General features: G+C 35.9%; 1 protein-coding gene across 5 annotated transcripts in view; it reads right to left on the reverse strand.

The window, feature by feature from the left end:
- Nucleotides 1–14,004, reverse strand: part of capn1b (calpain 1, (mu/I) large subunit b) — a 31,796-nt gene extending 17,792 nt beyond the window's left edge. For 2 of the 5 annotated variants that reach the window (XR_015521276.1, XM_087303064.1), the window contains exons 1-5: nt 13,873–14,004; nt 12,506–12,530; nt 9,721–9,967; nt 6,139–6,208; nt 3,168–3,286 (exon numbers count right to left, since the gene is read on the reverse strand). Coding sequence is in view for 3 of the 5 variants with exons in the window: in XM_087303064.1 (XP_087159190.1) it covers nt 3,168–3,286; nt 6,139–6,208; nt 9,721–9,966 (435 nt within the window). In the remaining 2 variants the exon portion in view is untranslated. 5 annotated transcript variants of the gene reach the window in all.
- Nucleotides 14,005–14,046: the final 42 nt, after the last annotated feature.

Genomic DNA, 14,046 nt, shown 5'->3' on the forward strand with positions numbered 1-14,046 from the left:
AACATTTGCATTTTCGTATTGTGTGCAATGTTTTAAGCATTACGTACAGATGAAATGATCCACCAGTAGGTGGCGACTTAAATTCTTTTCACATGTCTGTGTTTGTGCATCTGTGTTTTCGGATGTCAAGTAATGGTACATGCCTATGAAATGAACACTTGCTGTGCATGATGCCACCGAAAAAAAATAAAAACTTAAATCACATTTCTGTCATTTATATAGAGATGATAACAAAATAAGCATTTTGAAACACGTTTTCAAAACAGTGTGTTTTCAGACTTCTAACAAATTTTGTGTGTAAATAAACAGCTAAAATGCACTGCAAAACGTTGATTTTAGTTGAATATAAGGATGTGTATTGTATGCAAACATTATAAGCTGGTGTACCATACATGTTACCTCTATGTACCATGTTTCTGTTAAGTCCCATACACACTGGGATGATTTTCACTTGCACTCATTGCTGACGTTTAATGCCTCATGACTAAATCAAAGACACCAATATGACTGGTCACACCAACAAGCAAAACGGCAAGTGTGAAAGCATTTCTATTGAATAATGTTTCAAAAAAATTTGGGTTTGATGCACCACCTAAAGAACTGGGTAGGGTTGCACCAGCTGATCATAAGTTCTTTCCTAAACGTTGACACTAGGGACTTAGTAACTACAAGCTAGTTAGTAACTAAATTTGTTCTTACTTCGGTTGCACCACCTGTTCTTAAGGCAAACTGTAGAAAGTGCTGTAGGTCGTGAGCTCTCCATAAAGTCATGCGTAGTCGGACTAAATAATATTTAGCATACTAAATATCTGGAGCTATCTGCGATTCAAATCATGTCGTGTGAAATGTGTTTTGACTGAAAATAACATTGGCGATCCTCACCTACATCCAATGAGAGAGCAGCATCCACTAGTGTGGGTATCTGCAGGCCAGCGGGAGGTTGAGGGAGAAGTTAAAAGCGCTCATTTTCAGTTTATTTAGACCCAAGAAGTGGAGGAAAAACCAGTGGAAATTTGGCAGGAGCACTGTGTCTGTTTGACATGTCATGTGATCAATATTACAACCAGGTCAAAAAGGAAAAAAGTTGAGGAGAAATTGCTAATTCCCTTTAAACCCAGCTGAGCAAATATGCAAATTTTTTACCCCACTAAAGGCTTCATTCTCGTTATGTGGTAAATAACAAAAGATATACTACGTGTTTTTGATTGTGAGACGTAGTTTGAACAAAGTTGTCAGCGATTCTTCCGATTGTACATTGTGAAACCTCCTGTCGTCGATCCATCAAGCAGTGTAACAAAGCAGCGACAAAACGCTAGCCCAGATAGTGATTCAGTGTGAAACGACTACTTTGAAAATCATGCAGTCTGAACTCTAAACTGCTTTAAAATTCTGCAACTAATGTTTCTATATATAACTGTCCTATGAAAATTAAATTATAAATCACATTTTTATAGCATATTAAATTACAGTCAGTCACTAATAACAGACGATGCACATATATTAAAGCTGTGAGTATGGGGAGATCATTGTTCATTATCAACGCAAGCTCCTTACTGTAAACTAATCTTGCTGTCATTTCTTTTCTACCATTATACATTAATATTTAAATGCCATAAATATTTTGTTGGATTGTAGTGTTACGTTTAGTGGTGCAACACAAAAATATTTAGTATTGTGTAAGTAGTGACTTAGTGTCCCTTTAACTAGGCTGCGATTTAACTTACAACTGATGGTGCAACCAGCCCCTGGTCAACCAATGAGATTATCAGTTTTGTAAACACGCCTGGACCTGCTAAAATTACAATAAAACACAACTTGGTGATGCACAAAATGGTCTAGATGAGCACACACAATCATAATGACGAAAAAGCATTGAGGCAAGATGAATGTGGAGCTGTTTTTGTCATCTGTGTCTCAACACAAAAAAAACTGTTTGACAAACACGACAGCAAGTACAAAAATGTCCACAAGAGGGAGTCATTATGGGGAGGAATTTCTGTTTTTCATTAAGCTCTAGCTAACATCAGGTAGTGATTTTACACAATATTCTGCTTTGCTCAGCCAAAATTGCCTCCCCAAAAACCTTGTAAAACAAAAATCCTGATGTGCACAAGCTGTTATATATGATAGCTGCTTCATTCTATACACTGGTTATTGATTGGATGGAGGCAGATTTGACAATTTAAGATAGGATATAGAATAATGTCTCCGAGAGGAATATATATATATATATATATATATATATATATATATATATATATATATATATATATATATATATATATATATATATATATATAAAGATACTACAATGTTGCTCTAGGCCAGGGATGGGCAAACTTGATCCTCGAGGGCCGGTGTCCCTGCAGAGTTTTGTTCCAACACTAGTCAAACACACCTGAACAAACTAATCAGTGTCTTCAAGATCACTAGAAATCTATAAGCAGGTGTGTGTGATCAGAGCTGGAGCTAAACTGTGCAGGACACCGGCCCTCCAGGACCGAGTTTGCCCACCCCTGCACTAGGCAGACAATAAATAAAACAAAAAATAACAATTAAGAACAAACAATTAAGAACAGACATTGTTTACAGACTAAGACCATATATAAATATATAAATATGAAATATATATAGAGCACAGAATACAGTCAGGTGCTAATGTACTACAGGTGCAGTGTTCTTGGTGTGTTCAACAGTTTTATCGAGGTAGGAACAAATGAAAGCTTCAATCTATTGGTTTTACCCATTGGCATTCTCAGTTTTTTCCTGATGGTAACAGCTGATATTCACTGAAAAGAGGATGTTTGGAATCAGCACTAATATTTATTGCTCTTCTCATGACCGCCTGTTCATATAGAGTCTGTATGGGCTCGTTTTTGGAATATGAACCAAATTTATTTTTCAATTAAACAGACATATTTCCAATCCAGAGTGTGATTCCATAGCGAATAAGACTTCCAAACATAGCTCGGTAAAAAACAAGCAAGATATATTGCTACCCACACCATACAATCTCATTTCAATTTAAAAGTGTGTTGGAAGTAGGTTGTAAGAAAATAGCTAAATTTACACTAAATAACATTTTTAAAAAAGAAATATACATATGAATTAAGATGTATAGCATGATTTTATATAATATATAGACGTACAGTCATTCAGCTGCTCACCTGGAAGTGGAAGATTCCGGCATACTCATTTGTAAAGCTTTGCCCATGTGGTACAACTCTGTGAAGCAGCTTGTCGTTTAAAGTCAACGACGCTATGGCAGCCAAAAGCCAACAGTCACCTAAATATACAAAAGTTAACACAAGCAAGACATTTGTTTACATTGGAAGCATAACCCACTATTGTTTAAGCTAATTAGACATGCAGAGATTGACTTCCTGAATTAGCTGACATAGTAGCACCTGCTGAACCTGACTATATATGGCTGACCAATGGCGGATGAGAAGTGCTGAAAGCTCAAACACAGGTATTATTTTTGATTACTTTTGACGACACATGAAAAAAAATGACATACAAAGCATCACGAATTGAGCTTTAAATGTTTTTATTACATTAATTTCATACAATTTAAAAATAATTAAGTTTAGAAGGCTTAAACTGTATAAGGGTAATTCTTCAACTACGGGAATTGTATGTCCTTCGATCATATATCCAAAAATATTAATATTTTGTACAGTTTTTTCTTTCCTTGTCAAACTAACAATAAAACCTACTTTGAAAAATGACTACCTTTCTATTATATATTTTTTTCATATTATTCAACCTTCTTTTAGGCGTCAAAATCACTGTTTGTCACACACCCAGATTTTTAAACTTTAGCAATAAAAATAACATTTTAAAATATTGTTTATCTGGTATCTATAAATGTATCTTAATGAAGCACAAGTGAAGTCATTTAAATATTTTATAGTTAATAATGTGAGACTATTATCATAGATAGATGAATAGTGCCATCTGAGAACATGTTCAAGATGAAGGGAATTTACATTTTTATCAACAACACTTAAAGAAAAATCAAGGTAAATATTGGAAATACATGTACTGTATGTCATTTCCAAACATGTTGTACCTTCAGAGATGTTTTTAAAAACCAAACAAAATGGTAAGTAAGAGTGTTTTGTATACATGAAAGGCTAGTATCAATTTAAAGCTAGTCGGTGAAGCTATTTTTCATCTGTTAAAATGTAATTTCCACCACTGTCATTTCCATCACCACACACAATATTAAAAAAAATATATATATGTACAGTTGAAGTCAGAATTATTAGCCCCCTTTTGATTTTAATTTCATTTATTAAATATTTTTCAAATGATTTTTAACAGAGCAATGAAATTTTCACAGTATGTCTGATAATATTTTTTCTTCTGGAGAAATTCTTATTTGTTTTATTTCGGCTAGAATAAAAACAGTTATTATTTTTAAAAAAATCATTTTTGGGACAAAATTATTAGCCCCTGCTATTTTTTTTTCGATAATCTACAGAACACACCATCGTTATACAATAACTTGACTAATTACCCTAATATGCCTAGTTCACCTTATTAACCTAGTTAAGCCTTTTAATGTCACTTTAAGCTGTATAGAAGTGTCTTAAAAAATATCTAGTAAAATATTATTTACTGTCATCATGGCAAAGATAAAATAAATCAGTTATTAGACATAAGTTTTTAAAACTATTATGCTTAGAAATGTGCTGAAACAATCTTCCCAGAACAGAACAGAAATTGGGGAAAAAATAAACAGGGGAGCTAATAATTCAACTGTATATTTAAAAATTCAACTGTATAAATATAAAAATCACACATTAAAAGTGTATTCACAATTGATGAGTTAATGCTCTATTTAATATACAAATTCAGTTTATTTATTTTCAAATAAGCTCTTAATCAAATTATTATTGATCAAAAATGATTTTAGACAATGTTTGACTGCCATAATTTATTTTATTTTGAAATAAAAGCTGTATATTGAGATGTGGTGGAGTTGACATTTGTTCAGTTCACGATGGAAACATTTTTTCTCTTCTTATCTAAGTTTGTCCTCTTACAGATCTTAAATTGTTTAAACTTATGTTACATTAATTTTGAACCAGTTTTTTTACTCAACTTCACAAGGCTAAAAGTGCCCGTAGATGGAAAAATGGCCCATTCATAATAACTGTAATAACTGTGATTGCTCATTAAAATGTAATATTTTACAATGATAAATATTAGCCTGTACTATAATGACCCATTAGGGGGAGCCCTCCACCTACAGCCATACAGTGGGAGGAGACTGTGTTTGTACACAGAGATAGCAGCACAATGTTCTTCAGTACTGCACATTTACTCTAGATGAATGCTGTTTTATCTCAAACGCCCTTTTCAAAGCTAAACCAATTTGGAGGCTTTAAGCACACCATGAGCTTTAATGTGTTTGCCTACTGTAAGTTAAAATGTATTTCAGTCATAAGCTCCCCAATCGTCCTCCACCCACTGTTTGCTGTACAAACTTTGTTTGGCAATGAAGAGCGAACACTCATGCTCACACACAAACACACATATCGTGAGCTGTGGACTGCAGCCAGCTATCCCAGAGTTCGCCAGAGCTACACCCATGTCTCTGTGACTCATCACTCAGGCATTGTGTTTAGCCACACACACACACTTAAATGCACACACAGATACACTCACTCATCTGCACCCGTAACACACATTTCCTCTCTAAGTCAATAAAAACACAAAGAATTGTGATCATAGTGGTGTAATGAATCAGATTTAGACTAAGAGGGATTTGTCATCAGTTCATTCATAAAACAAACTCTCAAAAAGCCAAATTATATCATTCAAGCAGAAGGAGATCCAGTTCTGGCTTCTGATTGGCTGATAAAGTGTCCGTAAGTCTATTCAGCCTCCATTATTTCGATTGCCTGTCTGTCTGTCTGTCTGTCTATTTATCTATCTCAAACATTTTAAGCCAAATGATATTCTTGAGAATGTTTTTGTGTGACAGTTTTGGTGAAGGTCATAGTTTAAGCTGCAGGATCACCCAAACTGCAGTGAACCACAAATAAAGTTAACGACATTTGTTGTGCCAACGTGTGCAAGCATGCAACAAACATACACACCCAGCTGTATGCAGTGCATACACACCTAGGGCCCCCTGGCAAATATCTGTACGCGTGGCTCCGCCCACTATGAACTGAGGATTCTCTGACAGCTCCTGCAGACATTAAGAAAGCAAATACAACAACATTTGTAACACTTGTCTGCAATACTTGTCTGTGTTTTCATGTAAAATGCTAAAGATTCACTGGTCAGATTGCTTGTCTGAAGAAATTAAACAATGACGTTAAAGTTAAGAGCTGCGTCCCAAATCGCATACTTATGCACTATTCTACGCCATTTTGTAGTATAAATAGTGTAAGTAGTGTGTTCACATTGAAAACTCTAAAAATAATAAGTGCACTTTAATTACCCGGATGATGCACTCATTCAGCCTGTAAAATGAAGTGTGTCATGATGGACACTTCACGCACTCAACGACCGCAGGTTTGCTTACGTAGCGGAAGGGGCGCAGCTATCGGACGCACATGTTGGATAACTTTATTTATTTTGGATGGTGAAAGCAAAATTATCCTATGAGAGTGATTATAGCGCCTCCTGATAGTGAATGCGGCAATACTCACGGCAGGTAATATTTGATAATTCGGTCGTTTATTTCGCTTATTTGGCAACTGTCAAACGTCATTAGGGAAACGGTTTGAATTTCCGCTTAGTAAAAAAACATTAGTGTGCCATTTGGAACGACACTACATACATGTACTATCCTGTTGAGTGCGTAAGTGTATAAGTACATAGTGCATGAGTGCATAGTGTATAGTGTGCCATTTGGGACGCAGCTAAGGTGTAAAGAAACCGAATAAAGGAAAATTCATTTTTTAATCAAAAGGTAATTAAACTGCACACTGCTGAAATTTGTAGCTGGCACCAACTGTTGATGTTTGTTCCTCAAGTGATAAAAGAATCTAGCTCATGTAATTTCTCAATCTTGACCCTTTCACTCAATTTCCTGGTCTTTCTTTACTCTCCCAATCAAAAAAAAAGTCAAAAATTAATACACAAGCCTTCTGTCAGTAATTAACATTAGGCGTTTCACCTTGGATCTCTTATGTGAAATGAGAGATGTAGCTAATGTCATTTTTTGATTTTCTTAACTTACTGTCCTACTATCTTTGCTACAACAATCAATTAAGGTGACAAATAGCTATCTGTTTGCTATCTATCTCTATAAAAAAACAAGCTATGTTTTTGTAGTTTTAAGCTATGTCTTATTAATTTTCATGTGGGAAATAGAAGTTTGAGTCTAGATTGAGGGTCACCAATTTTGTCCCGGCAGTGTTTGGCTTCAACTTGCCACAACACACCTGCCAGAAAGTTTCAAGAATACCTATTAAGACCTTGATTAGCTGGTTCAGTTGTGTTTGATTAGAGTTGGAGCTAAACTCTGCAGGACACCAGCCCTTCAGGAACAAGTTTGGTGACCTCTGGTCTAGATCATGTCATCTTGATCCTGTAATTTAACATAATTTACTATACTAATAACTTACTGGGCTAAACATTAAACACTAGACGTATACGTCACTGCGCGGTGCTCATGAAAGTGTGCAATATACTCACACTGATGAGAAGAAACTGCTGAATAAAGTCATTATTAAGTGAGCACAAAAGTATTCAAAAGTAGCTTAATAATATTCTGATTGAACTACTGAAGGCATATTATCTGTTTTGAGGATGTTTTTGGTTCCTTTAAGGACTTTGCACAAGCTACCTTGCTGTCTAAGAAGGATGAGGGAGCTCTCACATTTCATATAAATTACCTTAATTTTTGCACTAAAGATTTTTGCTCCAAGTGTTTGGAATGACATAAAATTGATTAAATAATAACAGAAAACTTCTGGGTGGAGTAACTCATGTCATTTCTTAATTTCTTTAAGTTGTAAGACCTTATTAAGGTGGTTCAGTTGTGTTTGATTAGGGTTGGAACTAAACTCAGCAGAACACCAGCTCTCCAGGAACAAGTTTGGTGACCTCTGTTCTAGATCATGTCATCTTGATTCTGTAACTTAACATACTATACTAATAACTTACTGGGCTAAAAATTAAACACTAGACGTATACGTCACTGCGATCATGTGATCATGTCATCTTGATCCTGTAACTTTTCCTACTTTACTAGACTAATAAAGTAGCATGTAAAACTGGGCTAAAAATTAAACACTAGACTTAAAGTATGCATCACTGCGCAGTGCTTAAGAAAGCATGGGATAAACTCACACTGACAAAAAAAAACTGCTAAATAAAGTCACTATTAAGTGCACACAAAAGTATTCTCATAACTTGATAATATTCTGAGTAAACCACTATAGGCATATTGTCTGTTTTGAGGATGTTTTTACAGATGTTTTATGGACTTTGCACAAATGAGGAATCTTGCTGTTTATGAAGGATGAGCTCTCAGATGTTATCTAAATACATTAATTTGTGCTCCAAAGGTGAATGAAAAGTGTTTGGAATGAAACAAAGTTGTTTAATTAATAATAGAAATTCTTTGGGTGTCTTATTGTCTTATTGTCTTATTGCTTGATAATATTCTGATCAAGCCACTGAAGGCATTTTGTCTGTTTTGAGAAAATCTTTGGTACTTTTATGGATTTTTCATCTAAAATACTTTAATTTGTCCTGCAAAATTGATTGAAATGCTCGGGTGATTGGAACAACATGAAGTTGTTTAATTAATAACAATAATAATTAGTAAAAATTTTAGGGGTGAAGTAAATCATGTAATTTATTGATCTTGTATCTCCTAATTTATCATCTTCTCTTTACTGTACCAGTCAAATAAGGAGTCAAATTGGGCTAAAACTTAAACACGACACTTAATTTACTAGTCAGCACAAGCTGCTGCACCTTCTTAAATGGGAATCTACCTCATGTAATTTATTGATCTAATGCCTCCTACTTCCTATACTGTCTTCGTTCCCCAATCAGTGTCAAAAATAAATTAAAACAGTTTAGTGCAGAGATGCCCAAACTAGGGCCCGAAGGCCAAAGTTGGGCCAAGGTAATCTTTGAACTAGCCCACCATCCCATCTGAGAATAGTTTAGAGACTGCCATTTCAAATTTAATGTACCCTTTTTTTGTTTTTTTTTATTATTAAGCTACATATAAAAAGCTATCTGAAATTAGACGTTTCAATTTAATTGGTGTAAATGAATCAGATTTAGTTTAAAATGTATAACACATAGAGGAGAATGCAGAGCCTTAGTATAATTTAGAGTTATAATTAAAAAGGTTATACTGCATAGTTAATTAAAAGTAATGTTTCCTATTATTTTTTAATATTATGAAAGGAATTAAGAAATTACCCATGGCAAATGTAATGTAAAGTAGCTTTGAATATTTATCTTTGGCCCACAGCTACCGATGATATTTAGTTTTTGGCCCTTCATACCAAAAAGTTTGGGCACTCCTGGTTTATTGCCTTTACATGCTGTTTATAAACCATACTATCTAACCCTGCTCCTGGAGGACAACTGTCCTGTAGAGTTCATCTCAAACCTGTTGGGAAATTTCTATCATGCCTACAGTAGCATAACCTTGATTAACTGGTTCAGGTGTGTTTAGTTGCTGTTGGCAGCTCTAGAAGGACTGTATAAACCGTAGTTACTCACAGTGGGTCTTATCCACTTCACACCACGTGTTTTGGAGGAGTTTGGCGCGAGCTCCTTGAAGCCCAGTGATTGGGGCACTGCAGGAAAGCAAGGGTCCTCAAACAGCCTGCCACTCTCCACACACTCCCTTCTCAGCTCCTCATAGTCCTGGTTCAGGAACTTGATGGCCAAGTCATTCGCTCCCATCCCTTCTGCCTGCAGGCGCTCCTTGTAGATGCGCGTCGACACACCTCCAATTGAAAACATACTGTAGTGCACAATGACATGGAGCAAAGTTAGACAATGCTTTAATCCAGAGCAAATACCACATTTTTACTTTTTTAAACACTTTATGTTACATAAAATTAAAAAAAGACGGCGCGGTGGCTTAGTGGTTAGCATTGTAGCCTCACAACAAGAGGTTTGCTAGTTAGAGTCCTGGCTGGGCCAGTTGGCATTTCTGTGTGGATTTTGCGTTAAAGATGCTCCGATCTATCAGCCTAAGATTGGTATCGGCTGATAATCACATTTATTGACTCGATCGGTACTCGCCAATCTGGCAGATCTCATTAACCTCATCTCACATGTTTGTTCATGAGTTTACAAGCATAGGATGACGCACATTCATTCATTTTCTTGTCGGCTTAGTCCCTTTATTAATCCGGGGTCGCCACAGCGGAATGAACCGCTAACTTATTCAGCAAGTTTTTACGCAGCGGATGCCCTTCCAGCCGCGACCCATCTCTGGGAACATCCACACACACACATTGACACACACACTCATACAATACGGACAATTTAGCCTACCCAATTCACCTGTACTGCATGTCTTTGGACAGTGGGGGAAACCGGAGCACCCAGAGGAAACCCACGCAAAGGCAGGGAGAACATGCAAACTCCACACAGAAACACCAACTGAGCTGAGGTTCGAACCAGTGACCCAGCGACCTTCTTGCTGTGAGGCGACAGCACTACCTACTGCGCCACTGCCTCGCCCGACGACGCACATGCGCTCCTGTATATTATACATATTATATATTATACTATGTATACTATACATAGTCTTCAGCAGCCACAACACATGAAGAGGTAAATGATTTATAATTTTGTATAGAGGTTCATTCCACTGTGGTGACCACTGATAAATGAGGAACTAAGGCACTAGGTCAAATAAAGGATTGAATCATTTTCTGTAAAGCTGCTTCTGGCCATGATATATTTACACCTTAATGGTTATAAGAGACATGTTTAAGGAATTATAAGCAGCATTTCTAATTTATTCTATTCTGGGTGCTCACCATGATAAGAAATCAGTACTCTGTATCGGCGACAAAACTCCTTATCGGAGCAGACTGTTCTCCCCGTGTTGGTGTGGGTTTCCTCCACAGTCCAAAGACATGTGGTAGAGGTTAACTGGGTACACTAAATTGTTCGTATAGTGTATGACTGTGAATGTGAGAGTGTATATGCGTTTCCCAGTACTGGGTTGTGGCTGGAAGAGTATCCGCAGGGTAAAACACATGTTTTAATAGTTAAACAAAATAGTTGATGGTTCATTTCGCTGTGTTGACCCCGGACTAAGCCGAATGAAAATTAATGAACTAATGAATATGAGTGAAAAGAAATAATTCAGGTTTGGAACAACATGTAAGAGTTTCAAAATGTTTATATACAGCTTTTTTTGTGAGAATCGAACCAGCAACCTTCTGATCACAAACACAAATGTACACTAAAACCAAAGGAGTGTCTAAGAATGCCTGCAGATGGCAGCTGGAGATTGCATTGTTGAAAAAAAAAACTGGTAAGGTACTCACTGTAGACTTGTTTCACACCTTTAAAGGTTTATAACCACTTTAGGGGGGAGTACATAGTGAGTAAACTTTCATTATTTGATGAACTATCTCTTTAAGCTTTAAAAAGGACCAAAAAATGAACACCATTTATATATCTTTACTTACATTTCACTTGTTCAAAACCCGTTTGACTTTCTCTTATCTGTTGAACACACACATCTGTTGTATTTTGACAAAAGCTGAATCTAACCGCTGACCTCCATAGTAATGGTTTTCCAATAAATCATTGGTTACAGGTTTTCAGCTGTCCTCAAAATATCTTCTTTAGTGTTCAACAGATTTAAAAAGCTCTAAAGGTCTAAAAAAAATCAAATAGCGAGTAAAGTTTTATTATTGGGTGAACTACCCTTTAAGCTTGCCCTAAGCTGGTCCTGAACAGCACTTGACCCACAAATAACCATCTTAAACCAGCTCATCGCAACCAGTAAGACTCAGCTTAAACCAGCAATCATGAGTCAAAACCTACTTACCAGCAACACAGTTTTTCATCTGGTTACTAGAAGCTAGCACAAAATTAGCATCAATCATTCAGCAGCATGTGTCCAGTGTTTAGCCGTTTAGCGTAAAGTGCTGCTACTAAAAGGCTTATGATGGTTGCTTACAGCTGCCATTATTATTAGTGCTCTAGCATTCATGCAGCTTTTAGACCAGCATGCTGAGAGAAATGCCCTTAACAACAGACACCCTTTTGAGGGTGGAGAGAGGTTTACTAATGACTGGCTAATTTCGTTGTCTTGTAATATGGTTAACCAGTGAGCTCTGCAGCTGCTTAAGAACACAGCCAGACAAAGTCGACGACGTGCATGCGGTGTGATTTAATGGAACATGGAGGGCAGTTCTCCAAGCGTTGGCTAAAGGAAGGCACATATGTGATGAGAACTATGCTAGCCTTGGACATTTAGTTGATTACTTTCTCTAAATGTAGCAACAGAAAGACAAGAAGGTGAATATACCTGAAGGTCCTGGTACGGCTTTAAGCTTAAGGAGAAAAAAAATGATAATTCAGAAATGTTTTAGTGACAAATCTGTGGTGATATGCAACCACACGACTTCATGTTTATATAGCAAAAATGCATTAATACAGAGATGCAGACCATTTTGAGCGATGTAAACAAAACAATGGTTCCAACACATTTCCTGTTTTACATGTTTATTTTTATAGCTTTAGAGAATCAAGAAATATCTACATATTGATAAACAATGTTATGATAGCCGTTTTAACATTAAGTTATGTTTGAATTGCCTCTTGTAACAGTTATGAAAAAGTTTGATAACAAGCAGGAAATGTTCATAGGCCACTGACATGACCACACTGAAATGGTCTATAACATTATACTTCGATATACAGTAGTCAACGTTTTAAGTGAACCATATCTTTCTTCAAAGTTGTCCTAATATGTTTGAACACCCATTCTTGTTTTATGAAAATTTTGAACAACTTTTTTTTAATTTACTTCAAAATGTGACTACTGTATATGTGCTTTATTGTTTGTTTTCTTATTTTTTTTAAACATGCCAATATTACTGTGTATCTGAAAATGACCATATTAGCATGGCAGTATTTTCTTTTTTGTACAAAAATATATGAACAATAACCCAATCAATATGTTTAAGTGTACTCTAAAAGGACAATCAATATTCTCCTTTATATATTTGGATATTCTTCAAAGAACCTTACAAAAAAACATTAAGAGACTGCATCAAAATAAAAGTTTAACTATGGATTTTTTTCTCAATGTGCACTGAGGCAGGTCACACTGTATGTAAACACAGTATTGCTCACTGTTACTAATGTCAAATGACTTAGTGATGTGAAATCAATAGGCCAGACTGAGCATCAGCACTCTAGTGTTTGTTTTAGAATGAACACACCCTCAAAAACTGCACATATTCACTCAGCGTTGCTTTATATGTTTGTATATTTTTTATGCTTCAGTGGCGACAAACTTACCTGTAAACATAAGATTATTATCATTTGGACAAGACTAAATAAGTAAACACACAATAAATGTAACTAACATGAGTGAATATGTGTAGTGCAGTTATAATTTTGTTTCTAACACACATTAAAAGGATGTAAATAGGATGCACGCCAAAATACTTGAATAATTTATGTGTAATATGGCTATTATTTTTTATATTTATTATGATTGATCTACAAACGTCATTTTCTGAAATTAAGTAATATTTCATACAACTAACGTTAGGAAAAGAAAATAGTTTCGTCACTTGCTAGAAATATAGGGCAGAGGTTTCACACTTTGCCACAGAATAGACGGATATCTCGTACAAATAACCTGGAAAACTTAAGTTAACTTACCACTGTATAGTTGTCGCTACTGTTATCAGCCCAGACGACGCGTTTTGAAATAACGGAAAAGAGAGAATGATGTTCGGCTCAGTGCGGATGATACAGGACAATCAGGGTACCGCAGTGCACTGCCACGCCTATGAGGGAGGGACTAACGAATGATTGACAGCTGAGGAGTCGAAT

Source organism: Danio rerio, chromosome 22 (assembly GCF_052040795.2).
Source record: "Danio rerio strain M-AB ecotype USA chromosome 22, GRCz13ab, whole genome shotgun sequence".
Classification (NCBI taxonomy): Eukaryota; Metazoa; Chordata; class Actinopteri; order Cypriniformes; family Danionidae; genus Danio; species Danio rerio.